The sequence below is a fragment of the Coregonus clupeaformis genome, chromosome 36, assembly GCF_020615455.1.
Source record: "Coregonus clupeaformis isolate EN_2021a chromosome 36, ASM2061545v1, whole genome shotgun sequence".
In the NCBI taxonomy this organism is placed as follows: Eukaryota; Metazoa; Chordata; class Actinopteri; order Salmoniformes; family Salmonidae; genus Coregonus; species Coregonus clupeaformis.
Genome location: NC_059227.1, coordinates 9,032,434 through 9,051,491, shown reverse-complemented (window position 1 = coordinate 9,051,491; position 19,058 = coordinate 9,032,434). Strand labels below are relative to the sequence as shown.

Sequence of the window (19,058 nt, the reverse complement as noted above, 5' to 3'; positions counted from 1 at the left end):
TTTTTATGAATTTATTTGCAAATTATGGTGGAAAATAAGTATTTGGTCAATAACAAAAGTTTCTCAATACTTTGTTATATACCCTGGCAATGACACAGGTCAAAGTTTTTAAACAAGAACGTAGTTTTCACACACTGTTGTATTTGTGGACAACTACAAATACCTAGGTGTCTGGTTAGACTGTAAACTCTCATTCCAGACTCGCATTAAGCATCTCCAATCAAAAGTTAGATCTAGAATCAGCTTCCTATTTCGCAAACAAAGCCTCCTTCACTCATGCTGCCAAACATGCCCTCGTAAAACGGACTATCCTACCGATCCTTGACTTCGGCAATGTCATTTACAAAAGAGCCTCCAACACTCTACTCAGCAAATTGGATGTAGTCTATCACATTGCCATCCGTTTTGTCACCAAAGCCCCATATACTACTCACCATTGTGACCTGTACGTTCTTGTTGGCTGGCCCTCACTACATATTCGTCGCCAAACCCACTGGCTCCAGGTCATCTATAAATCACTGCTAGGAAAATCCCTGCCTTATCTTAGCTCACTGGTCACCATAGCAACACCCACCCGTAGTCTGCGCTCCAGCAGGTATATCTCACTAGTCATCCCCAAAGCCAACACCTCCTTTGGCCGCCATTCTTTCCAGTTCTCTGCTGCCAATGACTGGAACGAACTGCAAAAATCTCTGAAGCTGGAGACTCTTATCTCCCTCACTAACTTTAAGCATCAGTTGTCAGAGCAGCTTACCGATCACTGCACCTGTACACAGCCATTCTGAAATTAGCCCACCCAACTACCTCATCCCCATATTGGTATTTATTTTGCTAATTTGCACCCCAGTATCTCTATTTGCACATCTATCATTCCAGTGTTAATACGAAATTGTAACTATTTTGCACTATGGCCTATTTATTGCCTTACCTCCATAACTTACTACATTCGCACACACTGTATATATATTTTCTGTTGTATTTTTGACTTTGTTTTGTTTACCCCATATGTAACTCTGTGTTGTTTTTATCGCACCGCTTTGCTTTATCTTGGCCAGGTCGCAGTTGAGAACTTGTTCTCAACTGGCTTACCTGGTTAAATAAAGGTGAAAAAAAATAAAAATGTCTGTCACGGACTATGCAATACTGCCCAGTAGACTTCCTATGAAATGTATTGATTTAAAAAGCATTTCACACACACTGAAATATGAGATGGAGCAACTTGTCTGTCTGTAATACAGTATCTCTCACCAGTTTAGACATGAGACATCACTTTTGATTTAAAGAACAGCACACAAGTCAGAATGTATCCTATCCTCCCTCACTCCACTCTGCTCCAGTCTGCCTGTTTTTCATGCCATCAGAGGGGCTGTGCTAGTGTGCTAAATGTAATATGCCGCCAACTTGAAAGAGCTGCACGCCAAAGCAGTGCCACTCTCTCCACAAAGGTTCCGCTGTGCGTCGCCATTTTAACCATGAATAATGCATGAGGCTGAGAGACATCGACAGCCTGCCACTACTGAAGTCGATACACCATGGGTTTATTCATCTCTGCTATGAGAGGAATATCAACAAGTCTCTCATTAAAGGAAAACTTCACCGCTAGACACTATTTGGGGTGTACATAATTCTGATTGATGACAGTGTTTCAGACAAAATTATGCACTATATCTGTATTTTTTTTTTTTCGTGCCAGGAGAGTTCAACCAATGACGTCTGATCTCAAAATAAATGGAGTCACGTTTTGTAGCAATTATTGTGGCCTTTGTGTTTCGCCGATTGCACGATCACGCTAGCAGCGAGTAGATATGGTTGTCCTTTCTCAATAGAGCCTTTGGACTGCCAGGACATTGCAGGATTTCTAGGTAGACTCATTTTCCCTGGCTTTGTAAAGACTACAGCCTGACGGGAGCCCTACTTCCTTGTTCTCACTTTCGAAGACAGACAATGAATTGACCCAGAAATTGAAGTCAACACTTGGTTTCTGATCATCTAAATTATACAACGGGTGGTTCTAATCCTGAATGATGATTGGTTAAAACCGGTGTCTATTCCACAAGTTACCACCAGCTAAATCTATGACGTTAAAATGCCTATTTACTCTGTTCCATCTGACTGCGCAATCCACTGTCTCATCAGCCCAGCCAGGCCATTTATAAACTTGATCTCCCCTAAAAAAAAGCATCTAGACATTATCTCACATTTCTTTTAGACTAACATTTCGTTTTCAACAGCGGAGATTTGTATAAAACTTGCTCTCTGTCGCTACGACATTTGCAACATTGTTTCAATATTCAAATTCGATCTCCAGCTGTCCCATAGTAATGAACGTGTCGGGAGTTGGGACGAGACAGACAGCGTTTCTCAGCCAGTCGAAATCATGAACCAGTCGGCATCATTTAATCTATATTATACTAGAACATCAGTCTAACTGAATATGGATGTTGTGTTAGTTGAATATTCCAGAATGTTCTTCAGCTGGTGAACCTCTGCATGTGTAGGGTAATGGCAGCTGGTTTAGCAGGCTTTGGCGATGTTCTTCACCACCCACTGCTTCGACCTCTTGCAGAAGATTTGTATGTACTGCAAGTCTCCTGGAAAGACATGAAGAGGATGTGTAAAACATCAAGACTGATCATGAGGATGTGTAACCATACAATAAACCATGTTCATCTGTAAACAAAAAAGGGTACAGTAGCCTGGTATGTGTTTTATTACACACCGAGTCAATAATGGGGCATTGTGATGGACTGTTAGCAAAGATGTGAAAAGTTTGATGGGGGCTTGACTTGTAAACAGTCTAGTCGTGTATTGTTATACAGTTGAAGTCGGAAGTTTACATACACCTTAGCCAAATACATTTAAACTCAGTTTTTCACAATTCCTTACATTTAATCCTAGTAAAAGTTCCCTGTTTTAGGTCAGTTAGGATCACCACTTTATTTTAAGAATGTGAAATGTCAGAATAATAGTAGAGTGATTTATTTCTGTTTTTATTTCTTTCATCACATTCCCAGTGGGTTAGAAATTTACATTCACTCAATTAGTCTTTGGTAGCATTGCCTTTAAATTGTTTAACTTGGGTCAAACGTTTCGGGTAGCCTTCCACAATAAGTTGGGTGAATTTTGGGTCATTCCTCCTGACAAGGAGCTGGAGCTCGCACACGTTTTTTCAGTTCTGCCCACAAATGTTCTATAGGATTGAGGACAGGGCTTTGTGATGGCCACTCCAATACCTTGACTTTGTTGTCCTTAAGCTACTTTGCCACAACTTTGGAAGTATGCTTGGGGTCATTGTCCATTTGGAAGACCCATTTGCGACCAAGCTTTAACTTCCTGACTGATGTCATGAGATGTTGCTTCAATATATCCACATAATCTTCCTTCCTCATGATGTCGTCTATTTTGTGACGTGCACCTGTCCCTCCTGCAGCAAAGCACCCCCACAGCATGATGCTGCCACCCCCGTGCTTCACGGTTAGGATGGTGTTCTTCGGCTTGCAAGCACCCCCTTTTTCCTCCAAACATAATGATGGCTTTTTTTATGGCGGTTTTGGAGCAGTGGCGTCTTCCTTGCTGAGCGGCCTTTCAGGTTATGTTGATATAGGACTGTTTTTAACTGTGGATATAGATACTTTTGTACCGGTTTCCTCCAGCATCTTCACAAGGTCCTTTGCTGCTGTTCTGTGATTGATTTGCACTTTTCACACCAAAGTACGTTCATCTCTAGGAGACAGAACGCGTCTCCTTCCTGAGCGGTATGACGGCTGCGTGGTCCCATGATGTTTATACTTGCGTACTATTGTTTGTACAGATGAACGTGGTACCTTCAGGCATTTGGAAATTGCTCCCAAGGATGAACCAGACTTGTGGAGGTCTACACTTTTTTTCTGAGGTCTTGGCTGATTTCTTTTCATTTTCCCATGATGTCAAGCAAAGAGGCACTGAGTTTGAAGGTAGGCCTTGAAATACATCCACAGGTACACCTCCAATTGACTCAAATGATGTCAATTAGCCTATCAGAAGCTTCTAAAGCCATGACATAATTTTCTGGAATTTTCCAACTTAGTGTATGTAAACTTCTGACCCACTGGAATTGTGATACAGTGAATTATAAGTGAAATAATCTGTCTGTAAACAATTGTTGGAAACATTACTTGTGTCATGCACAAAGTAGATGTCCTAACCGACTTGCCAAAACTATAGTTTGTTCACAAGAAATTTGTGGAGTGGCTAAAAAACGAGTTTTAATGACTCCAACCTAAGTGTATGTAAACTTCCGACTTCAACTGGATATGAGCACCTACAGTTGTGCTGTTGAGTAGACAAGCACTGCCAACAATAGTGTGAATAGGTTAGAAGAGTATACTAACAGCCTCTCTCCCCCATGCCAAAGAACTGACTGCAAGGATGTACAAAGTTAGAGGAGCACTTGTCTTGTAGACAGTTTAGTGTATTGGTGATTTTGTTTTCTCAAGAGGGTATTGTGCTTTCATAAATACCTTTTGGCTGTCCTGGCTTGTTTCAAAGTAAGATTATGTTGAGCTTGAGCTTATTCCAGGCTCAAAGCGTTCATCCAATGGGTCTACAGGCTCTGTAATACGAAAGCTGGTGTCAAGGTCGTCATCATCAGCAGCAGGAGTAGTCTGTAGGACACAGTAGTCAGTGATTAGCCAACATTTTACTACTTTGTCCCAATCAATACACACTCAAACAAGGTACTATATCCACCCTCCCCCCTCATGTCAATAGATCATGCATAGTAATCTTCACACACAATACCAACCCCCAACAGACATCAGTCAGTCACCCACACCATCCCTTCCTTACTAATACCTATTTTTCTCAAATGTAGACTTCAAGCCTTGCATGAACAATCAACTAACCCTCCATACTACAGAGAAAACTACAGTAGAAGTTGTAGCCTACTTGTAAAATCACCAACTATGACAAAACATGGACCATGTTTATGCCTAGCTCCAGTATATTTCTTTGCTCATCATGGTGTCATGAAAAGATTTAGTAGATTTAACTAACTAGTTCCTGGTGTTGAGCTTGATGTTGATGCCGCTGCAGATGTTGATGCGATCGGACTAAATAGAACATATAACGTTATTCACGTTAGCCTCTGCAGTAGTTAGTTAGCTAGCTAACATAGCAGCTGGCTAATGACATTGATATGCTTTGGAATGTCTAGCCAGCATATAAAGCTAGCTAGCTGGATTTTGGTTTAGATAAACAAATGTAGTTCGCTAGTTAGATAGGTAAAGTTAACTACATTACCTCAGCTTGGCTTCTTTTCTGCTGCGCTGATGTTGGCTGATCGGATGCCTTTCTCTTTGAAGAGAAGGGGGAAATCGATGGAACAGCATCACTTTTCAATGTTCAACTAAATGGCAACCCCATCACTTCAGTTCCGTTTCGAAATCCTCTGGCTGAAAGTGCTGGCTACAAACATACATTTGTATATTTCTCACATCAATTGGATACTCCTCCATGGGGCGGTACTAGACCCTGAAATCACTATGAATTCTGGATATTGTGGTTTGCTTATAACCAGGAAATGTAGCTGGCCCGTTTTTACCGGTAAGATGCAGAAACGCTCGTACAACATTTGGGTGTAGTGAGGAAATTCAAAATGTTTATGACACATATGATATGTTAATAACATTAATGTATGTATGTACAGTGAGGGGGAAAAAGTATTTGATCCCCTGCTGATTTTGTACGTTTGCCCACTGACAAAGAAATTATCAGTCTATACTTTTAATGGTAGGTTTATTTGAACAGTGAGAGACAGAATAACAACAAAAACATCCAGAAAAACGCATGTCAAAAATGTTATCAATTGATTTGCATTTTAAAGAGGGAAATAAGTATTTGACCCCCTCTCAATCAGAAAGATTTCTGGCTCCCAGGTGTCTTTTATACAGCTAACGAGCTGAGATTAGGAGCACACGGGGACAAGATTGTACACCTACACAAGGCTGGAATGGACTACAAGACCATCAACAAGCAGCTTGGTGAGAAGGTGACAACAGTTGGTGTGATTATTCGCAAATGGAAGAAACACAAAATAACTGTCAGTCTCCCTCGGCCTGGGGCTCCATGCAAGATCTCACCTTGTGGAGTTGCAATGATCATGAGAACGGTGAGGAATCAGCCCTGAACTACACGGGAGGATCTTGTCAATGATCTCAAGGCAGCTGGGACCATAGTCACCAAGAAAACAATTGGTAACACACTACGCCGTGAAGGACTGAAATCCTGCAAAGTCCCCCTGCTCAAGAAAGCACATATACAGGCCCGTCTGAAGTTTGCCAATGAACATCTGAATGATTCAGAGGAGAAATGGGTGAAAGTGTTGTGGTCAGATGAGACCAAAATGGAGCTCTTTGGCATCAACTCAACTCGCCGTGTTTGGAGGAGGAGGAATGCTGCCTATGACCCCAAGAACACCATCCCCACTGTCAAACATGGAGGTGGAAACATTATGCTTTGGGGGTGTTTTTCTGCTAAGAGGACAGGACAACTTCACCGCATCAAAGGGACGATGGATGGGGCCATGTACCGTCAGATCTTGGGTGATAACCTCCTTCCCTCAGCCAGGGCATCGAAAATGGGTCGTGGATGAGTATTCCAGCATGACAATGACCCTAAACACACGGCCAAGGCAACAAAGGAGTGGCTCAAGAAGAAGCACATTAAGGTCCTGGAGTGGCCTAGCCAGTCTCCAGACCTTAATCCCATAGAAAATCTGTGGAGGGAGCTGAAGGTTCGAGTTGTCAAACGTCAGCCTCGAAACCTTAATGACCTGGAGAAGATCTGCAAAGAGGAGTGGGACAAAATCCCTACTGAGATGTGTGCAAACCTGGTGGCCAACTACAAGAACCGTCTGACCTCACTGTGTATATATATATATATATATATATATATATATATATATACACTGCTCAAAAAAATAAAGGGAACACTTAAACAACACAATGTAACTCCAAGTCAATCACACTTCTGTGAAATCAAACTGTCCACCTAGGAAGCAACACTGATTGACAATAAATTTCACATGCTGTTGTGCAAATGGAATAGACAACAGGTGGAAATTATAGGCAATTAGCAAGACACCCCCAATAATGGACTGGTTTTGCAGGTGGTGACCACAGACCACTTCTCAGTTCCTATGCTTCCTGGCTGATGTTTTGGTCACTTTTGAATGCTGGCGGTGCTTTCACTCTAGTGGTAGCATGAGACGGAGTCTACAACCCACACAAGTGGCTCAGGTAGTGCAGCTCATCCAGGATGGCACATCAATGCGAGCTGTGGCAAGAAGGTTTGCTGTGTCTGTCAGCGTAGTGTCCAGAGCATGGAGGCGCTACCAGGAGACAGGCCAGTACATCAGGAGACGTGGAGGAGGCTGTAGGAGGGCAACAACCCAGCAGCAGGACTGCTACCTCCGCCTTTGTGCAAGGAGGAGCAGGAGGAGCACTGCCACAGCCCTGCAAAATGACCTCCAGCAGGCCACAAATGTGCATGTGTCTGCTCAAACGGTCAGAAACAGACTCCATGAGGGTGGTATGAGGGCCCGACGTCCACAGGTGGGGGTTGTGCTTACAGCCCAACACTGTGCAGGACGTTTGGCATTTGCCAGAGAACACCAAGATTGGCAAATTCGCCACTGGTGCCCTGTGCTCTTCACAGATGAAAGCAGGTTCACACTGAGCACATGTGACAGACGTGACAGAGTCTGGAGATGCCGTGGAGAACGTTCTGCTGCCTGCAACATCCTCCAGCATGACCGGTTTGGCGGTGGGTCAGTCATGGTGTGGGGTGGCATTTCTTTGGGGGGCCGCACAGCCCTCCATGTGCTCGCCAGAGGTAGCCTGACTGCCATTAGGTACCGAGATGAGATCCTCAGACCCCTTGTGAGACGATATGCTGGTGCGGTTGGTCCTGCGTTCCTCCTAATGCAAGACAATGCTAGACCTCATGTGGCTGGAGTGTGTCAGCAGTTCCTGCAAGAGGAAGGCATTGATGCTATGGACTGGCCCGCCCGTTCCCCAGACCTGAATCCAATTGAGCCCATCTGGGACATCATGTCTCGCTCCATCCTTAGTCCCGGTCTGGGAGGAGATCCCTCAGGAGACCATCCGCCACCTCATCAGGAGCATGCCCAGGCGTTGTAGGGAGGTCATACAGGCACGTGGAGGCCACACACACTACTGAGCCTCATTTTGACTTGTTTTAAGGACATTACATCAAAGTTGGATCAGCCTGTAGTGTGGCTTTCCACTTTAATTTTGAGGGTGACTCCAAATCCAGACCTCCATGGGTTGATACATTTGATTTCCATTGATAATTTTTGTGTGATTATATTGTCAGCAAATTCAACTATGTAAAGAAAAAAGTATTTAATAAGATTATTTCATTCATTCAGATCTAGGATGTGTTATTTTAGTGTTCCCTTTATTTTTTTGAGCAGTGTATATAGTGAAATAGAGCAGCGGTGAATTGTCCCTTTAAATCGCACCATCTGATAAACCACACCATCAATCCCTCCCTGCCTCCACTCCTCTAGGTTTGAATCACCTCAGCCACTGTGTCAGTCAGGAGAGGGTGACAACCACAATTGTCTGGTGTGGTAATGATGGCTGTCTTTGAGTTAGAGGTTTAGTTAGAGCAAGCAGCGGATGCAAATGTCAGTCAGTCAACTATTATGTCTTGTTCTTGTTTATACTAGATCTAAACAGAGTGTCATTCATCTTTTTGTCTGGCATTTTTTATAGCTCACTAAAATGCCTGATACTAGAATGCTTTTTGTCCAGTAGTAGGCCTAAGCCTACTCAAAAAGCCAAGTTTGGGATGATGATTACATAGTGTCCAGTAGTTAAGCTTAGTGCTGTGAAAGGTAGGCTACTACACTCTGAGAATGCTCAATCTCAGTGATAACTAAATGTGCATTGGGATTATACAGTATGGGATTATACAGTATTCCATACAGCCAGAGTCAAGCCCTTCCTGAAAGAGCCTCAATTTCTCATCAAAACAGCTGTTTCACAGATTCTGGCCATCCTGCTTATTTGAGCTTTACTTAGCTTGAGCTGCCAATCGCACAGTTAACTCCCACAGTAAATACCCTTAGTCCCAGTCAATGATATAAAGAGAGAGGGAGGGCGAGCATCTGCAGTTCCTTGCTAACCTCTCTCTCTTCTATTTTAAGTCTCTCTCTCTCTCTTCTATTTTAAGCTGCAGTGGCTGTTAAAATGGCTCCAGGTGGTGGGATGAGATGTAGGAACATTTAAATTATGCAACAGTGTTTGGCATTACTAACTCTCAGCTGTCAACCCCCCAGGGAACTCTCTCTCTCACCCTCCCTCCTCTCTCTTCTTCTATCTGTCTCTCACTATATCTTCCCTCGCGCTCCCTCTATCCTCACTCTCTCACCCTCTCTATCCTTCCTCTCACATCTGATAAATTGGGGTTATCCCCTATACCTCAGAGAATAGACTGCATGACTGCATAGGCCCACTAACCAGAATATACTGTAGGCATACAACTAAGATTGGTTACTCATATGACTGACTCCTCAAGATCAGTTGTATTTTAATAGAATGATCTTCCTGTATCTATCAAGACATGCAGTATACTTACTTCCTCTCATATTTACTGGAACACCATTTCATATTCCTATTGACTTCCTGTTTGAGATTAAGTGCATCTGTTACTAGACTCTCTACAGATAGTGAAACTGATCTTACCCGTCACTGTAACCAGGCTCATTGTAAATATACTGTTTTAATAACTCTACAGGAAGTTAGAGTTGAGTCTCCCATTCATACTGTCATTAATACTGTACTTGTAGGTGGAGATCAGGCCCTGTCAGCATGGGGCAATGGGTACTTCTCTCTGGGGCAGAGGGCTCTCTCTAGCTGGGTCTAAACCCCCAGGACAGCCACAGCTGGAGGTTAACGTCATACACCTGCCACTTTGTGGCCTCTCAGTCACTCTGTATAGCGTCTAACTTTTACAAGTACCAAAATATCCCACTTGAAACTTTCCTTTTCTTTTCAACCAACCATGCAGGTCCCCTCACAAGCACCCAGTGAAACATCTGGTGGAAAAATCTACATTTCTTACCTTAACGTTTATGTGGCCACAACCCACAAACCCTACCAGTCCCTTTCACAGTACATCACCGCAAGTGTATACAGCACATTAAATGTCTCAAGTGCCTGCATCCTTTCTCTGTTTAGGCACAAGAGTGGGTTGCATAAGTGATTCATTTAAAGAAGGGGTCTCCAACAGGTCGATCGCGAGTAGCTCGCAGACCACATACGAGTAGTTCGACAAACAATTCTGAAAGTACATGCCATTTTCCATGTTTTCCACCGCAAACTGTCATAAACAAATCTCACAAGTATCAGACACCGTAAGCTACCAGCTACTATCTAATCAACGCAACTTGACATTATCCCACCACTGGTTTGCCACTATTGGCTTAAAAAACCTAACTTAACACAATATGCAATTAATTCCAAGCAATATCGCCTCTATCTGTCTGTGTGGTACCGCACGTTTATCACTCCATCCGTTGTTGTGATAAGTCTTGTGGGTTGAAATAAATACTTACCCCAAAATCTTCTCATTTAAATTTTGCCTGCAAAGTAGGCTTACCTGGCATAAGTATATCATGAGTAAGTATATCATTTGTTATTTGCAAACTTTGCCATGAATTGAGCAGCAGCAGTACAAAACCATCGCTAGACCGACACAATAGACTGCACATTCCTCACTCGCTAGATGCACAATTAAAGGGCCAGATGCACAATTAAAGGGGAATTACACCCTGACCAAGAAAATGGACATGGACTCAGAACATCCAATGTAGTTATTTTCTCTATGAACAATTGTAGTTTTGAGAATGAAAAACAAAACAATTCTAAAACCTGGAAAAATACAAATGTAAATACATTATTTGGGAAAATATAAAACATAATTTGGGGGAAAATATCACAGATTGTATACGGTCCCCCTTAGAGATGTTTATTAAGCATGGGGCACTACTTTCTCTAGTACACTAAGGACCTGAGGAACAGTTGCAGGGGAGAAGAGAAGAATGTGCCTATTTGAAAGCTGCTGGGTTGTTTAGCTTATGATGTTACATTTTTTAAAAGTAGCTCTCACAGTAGAAAAGGTTGAAGACCCCCGATTTAAAGGATATTGCATAATTATGGGAGCAGAGCAGAGCGTGATCAAACTGGTCTTTACCCCCTGCATCGCTGGACTTTAGTTTATATACTGACTTCAAGTCAGAAGTGGATCAGTGGCTGTAGTTAGAGATTCTGAACTTATGGGTCAGAGACTGACATGAGGTCAGGGAATAGTAGTGCTTGATGATGACTGTCTGAAAACAGTCACAACACCTGTAGAGATAGAACTGTCATCCTGATCCTAGAAATAGCACCAAGTATATTTGGAATAGAGGGTAAATGGTATGTACTGTAGCCTAATGGAAATGGTTATCTGACATGTTTAGAACAATTCAAGTGCAGAAAATTTAAATGTGATTGGGCTAAAAATAAAGATGCGTTGGTGGTGAATGTTTCCTGGTACACTGAAGTAGCTCTTAAATGATAAGGCCTGGGCATATGTATTCTATGTCATGGAATAGAGTGCAGTATATGAATGTAAACTTTTAAAACACTGTTTAGACTCGCAATGTAATAATGTAGAGTGCAGTATGTATAGAAACATTTTCTTTTAAAAACTCTGTTTATGTTTAAACTGTAAACATCACTGGTGCTTACTATAGCTATCTGTCATACATGATTAGTGTGTGTGTGTGTGCGCGTACGTGGATACTCCATAGTATGCATACGTGTGTGTGTGTGTGTGAGCATTGCAGGCTTTTATTCTTCAGAGTATTAGTGGAGAAGCCTTAGGGTTAGCACTTCTGAGAGAGTTCACTCAGTCAGTCTGATGTTTTATTCTCATTTAACAAACAAATGATGGAGTTAACAGAGAATGGGGATTTTAATTTAAACATTCATATAAAGCCATTAGTTGTTTATTGAACTCTTTAAACTGTCAACATTATATTGTTTCTGTCATTTCCTAACTGCATTAAACTGTCTCAATTCATCCCCATTAAAACTAGCAGCAAGAGACATACCAAAACTTCAGCGCTTGGCATATGGGCACAGAAACCTTGATCCAGTCAGATTGCCCTCTTCCAGCATGGCAATAATAGCCAGTTACACAAGGAGAGGAAGTGTGTGTGTGTGTGTTCTTCCCAGTACAGTGTTTCTATATGCAACCCAGCCATCAGATAGAGGGGCTACCTGAGTGGAGTGTAGTGCTGTGGCTCCACCAGGCTGCCTCCCTCCAACACAAGGCCTCGTTAAGGAGAGAATGCTTTTGTTGTTCCCGGTCTGTTTACAAGGCAGAGATCCAGCCTCTCACTCGCTCTCTCACTAAGCCGGAGAAATAAAAACATCTGTGGGCAGTTAGATGGGTGAGGGGGTTGCCAAGCATGTGTGGCAGCAGGCAGGCAGTGCTGTACTGTTACCATACCAGGGTCAGGAGAGCAGAAGGAACAGTGGTACAGTACAATAGTAATACTGTAGGACTGTGGTAGTACAGTGACAACATGGCTGGTTGTATTGGCCCATACAACATACAGTAGAATAGATGTCTAAAGCATTTAATTTAACCTTTGACATTTTAGTCATTTAGCAGATGCTCTTATCCAGAGCGACTTACAATAAGTGCATTCACCTTAAAGGCGGCTAGGTAAGACAACCACATGTTACAGTCATAGTAAGTACTATTTTTCCTCAATAAAGCAGCTATCAGCAAAGTCAGTGCTAGTAAGAAAAGGTTTCCATGTTTCCACACTAGAGCAGAGGACGTCAGTGCATGGCATGCAGCACACATTCCTCCCAGTATCAAACGCTCCATGTACTGTACTCTGGCACACCTGTTTATTTTGAGACTGTTGCTAAGGAATGTTGTATATTTAAGAAATTGTGATTTAGGGAGTTAATTATTTGGAGTGTTTGGCCTGGCTTGAAAGAATGCTGTAATAATAGCTGCAGTGTGTTAGTGGTCCTGGGTTTAGGCCACGCTTAACCCAAAGGAGAGAGACCATCATGTCTATCTGTCCTTCCACCCCACTACCCACCACACACATGCTCTGCATGGGACGAGCCATCAGGGGCCGTCCCACTTTCATCCTGGTTAATAAATACCTTTTGATAGGAGCTGGCTGGGTGGGTTGGTGTGTGACAGACGTTCATCACCATGGGCTTAGATGGTGAGCTCACTGCATACATTACAGTCCCCACGCGCACACACACGCACACACACATCGAGCACATTCATTAGCAGAGCCTGAAATAGCAGGGATAATGCCAGGTGCAGATAGGCAGCCTTCATGATGGGGTAATGCGTGTGTGTGTCATTATGTGATGGAGAGCGGTAATGCTGTCGTTATTTGAGTCCCTCAGACGTACTGTATGATAGACGATAGCTAGGAGAGTGTTGCACTCCCAGTGGTCTTTTAGGTGTGGAGATGTTTGAAACTCTGTATCTGATAGTTGACTGACACTGATATGCCAGTCAGGTCCTTTATCTTGTTCTAAGGACTGGGCTTGTGAGGTCTCAGATCTCCTCTCCTCTACTATCCCCCTCTCATTCTCTTCCTCTCAGCACCTCCCCTTCTCTCTCTTTCATTTTCACTCGTTTTATTTTCTGCATTCCTTCTCTCCCCTCCTCCTCTCTCTCTCTCTCCCCTCCCCCCCTCTCTCTCTCTCCTCTCCCCCCCCCCTCTCTCCCCCCCTCTCTCTCGCTCTCTCTCTCTCTGACTGACTGTCTGACCCTTAGCGTCAGAATGCAGCAGCATTGACGACACCCAGCGGTTGGCTGAGGAGTCCAGCCCTCAGGAGAAATAGAGAAATAGAGAGACTCACTCTGTAACACAATGCTCTGTGAATACTCTGAATAAGAAATGTTACACGTTCACAGTGCAAAGCCATGAAAAGTGGAAGAGAAATGGGGAGAGCGACAGGATGAGAGAGATGAAGGGAGAGATGCAGTAGGGTACCATAGAAGTAGCAGTGCAGTGTGTGTGTGTTTGGTCGAGTCTCTCTGCAAACTGACTCCAAGGTGTGTGTGTGTGTGTGTGCTGACTGCCCAGGACCAATGGTATACTTTGATTCAGTTCTCCATCCTGCCCCGCCAATACACACACACACACGAGCACATTCAAATATTGAGCTGGTATGAAAACGGTGTTTGCCATTTTAAAAGCCCAATGCAGCCGTTTTTATCTCAATATCAAATCATTTCTTGGTAACAATTAAGTACCTTACTGTAATAGTTCTCAATTAAAATTGTCAAAAATAGTTGTTTAGCAAAAAGCTATTTCTCAGACAATAATTTTGCTAGGACTGTGTGGGAGTGGTCTGAGTGAGTGGCCTAATTGGAGGAGCTTAATGGCAGGGATATGTACTGTAACCTAAAAACTAGCAATTATTGGCAGAGAGGTTTGAAACTCTATTTGTTATTGGTCTATTAACTTATACCACCTGGTGATGTGGCCAGGCAAGCCAAAACTCCACCAATGCAAAACCTGCTTATTAGAAGGTCCTGTGTAAATTGTATTCTGAACCAGCAACTATCAGGAAATTACTCTGATCACATTTTTCACACTTTTACAGTGTTAGTTTCATCAGCTGTTGTACAATATGGAAAAAAAGGGTTATGGATATTTGTGTTTTGAGTTGAATTGATGAACCAGTGACTGTTGCTGGAGAGTGCAGCCAGAGGGAGAGAGAGAGATAGAGGATATTGTTTCAGTCTTCCCTGGGTTCAGGTCCTCCTAACCAGATAATAATAATAATAATATAATAATAATGATTACAAAGACTCTCTGTATATTCAGCTTCTGCTCACCGAAATGCCCCCAATTCATGAGTAGAAAATCCTTGAGTTTGCCTCATCTTACTGATTTAGTGTCTCTTGGACCGAGGGCTCCCTCTTGAGGTAATGTATTCTACTGAAGAAAACTGATCTGAGATCTGCTGCTTTGAATTTTGAAACATCTGCCTTGTACTTATCATCTCTCTCTCTCTCTGTTTTTCTCTCTCTCTCTCTTGCTCTTTCTCTCTTTCTCTTTTCACTCACTCACTCTGTCTACAGGAGAGAAGTTTGAGCTGCATGCGGGAACAGAGTCCACTCCCAGTGTCGTAGTTCATGTGTGCGATAGCGACACCGAGGAGGAGGAAGAGGAACCAAAGAATTGCCCCAAACCAAAAATCATCCAGACCCGGCGTCCCGACCTTCCTGTGTCCAACTGAACTCTGTCCCCCTGCCACTTCCTGCCGTAACATCCTCGTCTGGAGGAAGGAGAATCTGACCCCCATCTCTCTCTCTCACAGGAACATTCCCCATGTTCAGCCCCCCCCCTCCCCGCCTTAAGGCCGCCCGCCTGGGCCAGAGGGGGAGTGATCTCTGTTCCTCGTCCTCGCCGACATACAGCCGTTGATGTGCTACATGTATGATCACAGAGTTTGTTTCCGTCTGTTGGCAATACTCTACTATCATTTTCACTTTTCTAGATTCAGCCACCATGCCCTCAGTGATTGGTTCCTGTCTTTATGATTCTGTAAATGTAATGTCACACAGTTAGCAGCAGCGCCTTGCTTTGAGCTCTGCCTCTGATTGGCTTAGCGGTTGTGGTGCATGCCAGTGTAAAGAAGCCCCTAGGTCGCCTTTATGGACGTGTGTTAGCTTTGCTCTCGCACCACTGCGTATGTACTACAAGCACTGATGATGAATAGCGCTTCTCTCATCAGGGCATGCTAGCCACTGAGGTGGTGGGGGACTGGCGCTGCATGAATTGAAGTAACCCTAAGGAATATTATGATAAATACTCAATACTTAAAGTTGTCAGAGGTAATTCCTCGTGTTGTCAGTGCTGTCTGTCGACCATGGGAATGGTCGAATGGTTTTTTTTTATCTTGCCAATGCATGCACTGGTATGATACAGTTTGTGTATTTACAGTTGAAGTCGGAAGTTTACATACACTTAGGTTGGAGTCATTAAAACTCGTTTTTCAACCACTCCACACATTTCTTGTTAACAAACTATAGTTTTGGCAAGTCGGTTAGGACATCTACTTTGTGCATGACACAAGTAATTTTTCCAACAATTGTTTACAGACAGATTATTTCACTTATAACTCACTGTATCACAATTCCAGTGGGTCAGAAGTTTACATACACTAAGTTGACTGTGCCTTTAAACGGCTTGGAAAATTCCAGAAAATTATGTCATGGCTTTAAAAGCTTCTGATAGGCTAATTGACATCATTTGAGTCAATTGGAGGTGTACCTGTGGATGTATTTCAAGGCCTACCTTCAAACTCATTGCCTCTTTGCTTGACATCATGGGAAAATGAAAAGAAATCAGCCAAGACCTCAGAAAAACAAATTGTAGACCTCCACAAGTCTGGTTCATCCTTGGGAGCAATTTCAAATGCCTGAAGGTACCACGTTCATCTGTACAAACAATAGTACGCAAGTATAAACACCATGGGACCACGCAGCCATCATACCGCTCAGGAAGGAGACGCACTGGGAATGTGATGAAAGAAATAAAAGCTGAAATAAATCATTCTCTCTACTATTATTCTGACATTTCACATTCTTAAAATAAAGTGGTGATCCTAACTGACCTAAAACAGGGAATTTTTACTAGGATTAAATTTCAGGAATTGTGAAAATCTGAGTTTAAATGTATTTGGCTAAGGTTTATGTAAACGTCCGACTTCAACTGTACTTTGCTCTGTTTGCTGTATGTAACTGTCAATTTGACCTCTCTCTTCTCTATCTCCTCCCTGGGTGTTCTGGCTATTGGTGTTCTTCACAGAAAACAATACTTAAACCTGTTACAAGTCATGCGCCTTCAAGTGAAAGCATTATGTACAATGATATTTCTGTGATTTTTCCTCAATGTGACTTTTTCTGTGTCCATGTCTTGTCCCAGACAGTTTGTTTTAAAGAAAGAGGGGGGGAAAAGAAAACAAAGACAATAACAGAATGGCCTTGTAGCCACCTTTTCCTCATAGGGAAAAATGGAAAGCCAATCAGATGTCATCACGTGAAGACAGTCTGTAAAGTGCATGGTTACATTTTAATAGAGATATTGTGTTGTCTGAGAACAGTGGTTCAGGCATGGGGTTTATAGAGATATTGTGTTGTCTGAGAACAGTGGTTCAGGCATGGGGTTTATAGAGATATTGTGTTGTCTGAGAACAGTGGTTCAGGCATGGGGTTTATAGAGATATTGTGTTGTCTGAGAACAGTGGTTCAGGCATGGGGTTTATAGAGATATTGTGTTGTCTGAGAACAGTGGTTCAGGCATGGGGTTTCCTTGCAGTTTGTGTGCTTCTGTAGAGAGCGAGAAAGAAACATTTATTCAAACTCATAACAAATAAGAAAATGCATCACAACGATCCTGTGAGGATGAAAAAAAGAGAACTATTATTATTATTATTATTATGTTACACAAATGTTCCAAGTGCTATTACACAGTTTCTGTGAAAATGGTCAAGGTGATTGACACTCACTCACACAACCATTTTTGTTTCCATTTGTGTGTTTTTAGTTTTTCCTGTGTTGGTTCAATGAGTGTCTTCTCGGTATGCCTGAATAACTTATAGGACTTAGAACAAGCCCTGTACAAAATGCATTTAAAATGCTCTATCTATTTGTGGAGAACTGGCGTTGTGATCCGTTTTCTATTGACCCTTCCTGTTTCAGACACTGCACCAACACTACATTACTTTGACACACTGATTCAACCCTGGTGCTTTTCTACACTCTAACCCCCTCAGACTGTAACCCCACACTGTCTGTCATTCCAATCCCGATTTCTGATGATGATGATGATAAATCCAATGGTCTGATTTGATTGAATATGGTTTACTCCACAAGGCGCCAGTAGGTTGCGTTAAATGCAGTTTTATTCTACCTGCAATATTTTCCCATCTGCTTATAATTAATTTTTAAAGCAGATCAAATGCTGTTGGTAATAATGAGCCACTATCCTTTTGAAAGTCACAGATGTCAAATGAAATTGATTACAGTCTCTTTCTATTTCTAAAAACACCAGGTTTGAATCATGTAGTATTTTATATATTTGAAAAGTTTGGGGTAACAGCAGTTCATCCCTCATCCTTGTTTTGTTTTGTACATGCTGGTTTAAGACACTCTTCCCTCACTGCGTTTATCTGATGGTCAGCAACAACACAATAACATGCTACTGTGCAAGTTATGTACTACAGCCACCATTACAACCCTAAATGAGGTGACTTGTGGACATGCAATGATTTTGTTTCTGGATTTTGGTGTTTTTCGCCTAGACCTCTGGTCTGTTGAATCTGCGCTATTATCTTGTCCTGCAGTCATATCCTTAAACATAAACGCAGTAAGAATTGTGCATGTTGTCAATATGTACCTGTATAAGATTCCAAATTTTTCAAATCATTATATTATTCTCTGTTTTCTTCTGAGAATCTGTTGTAATGGGAAGTAGTATCAGTGATGGGGGGAACCAATATGTATTGTGTAAAACTTGTGCAACACCTTCAATGTACTGTCATTCTACATGTACAACCTGCCTGCCTACGCTAAGGAGACATATCTGTATATATTAATCAATACTATTTTTACTGCATTTTTGTACAAATATTCATGGTAGCCATGTAAAAGTAGTTGAAATGATTCTACGGTAGTATTAAAAGAGTTTGGTTTTAATGCATTGTCTTGTTATTAAATATGTCCTATTGTTGCTTATAGGCCTACTGATTTTATAGGAAAATAAGGAGAAAACTCAAGTCTACATCCTCCCCAGCCGCCATTTACAAAGAGATTTGACTCCCATCTTGTATAGTTCCCACATTCTCCTCCACTCCATCCCTTTCCCTTCCTTGTGCATCATCAGTGTGTAAGACTAGCCACGGCCAATTTCAGTGTCAATGTCAATGAAGTTGTATTTC

At 42.4% G+C, this 19,058-nt stretch overlaps 1 protein-coding gene and 1 long non-coding RNA gene across 4 annotated transcripts in view; one reads left to right on the top strand and one right to left on the bottom strand.

The window, feature by feature from the left end:
• The window catches only part of LOC121552659 (calcipressin-2), a 112,464-nt gene extending 96,338 nt beyond the window's left edge, over positions 1-16,126 (top strand). For both annotated transcript variants that reach the window (XM_041865651.2, XM_041865652.1), the window contains one exon: positions 15,196-16,126. In XM_041865651.2, coding sequence (XP_041721585.1) covers positions 15,196-15,353 — 158 coding nt within the window. In that variant the 3' untranslated portion in view covers positions 15,354-16,126. The remainder of the gene's footprint in view (positions 1-15,195) is intronic.
• LOC121552660 lies at positions 2,323-5,589 on the bottom strand. 2 transcript variants are annotated; one of them, XR_005997279.1, is made up of 4 exons: positions 5,281-5,589; positions 5,035-5,090; positions 4,500-4,643; positions 2,323-2,591 (listed from the first exon to the last, which is right to left on the bottom strand). It is a non-coding gene; the product is annotated as an uncharacterized LOC121552660 (long non-coding RNA). The 2 variants fall into 2 exon arrangements; XR_005997280.2 differs by lacking the exon at positions 5,035-5,090 and having other exon boundaries at positions 5,281-5,585.
• Positions 16,127-19,058: the final 2,932 nt, after the last annotated feature.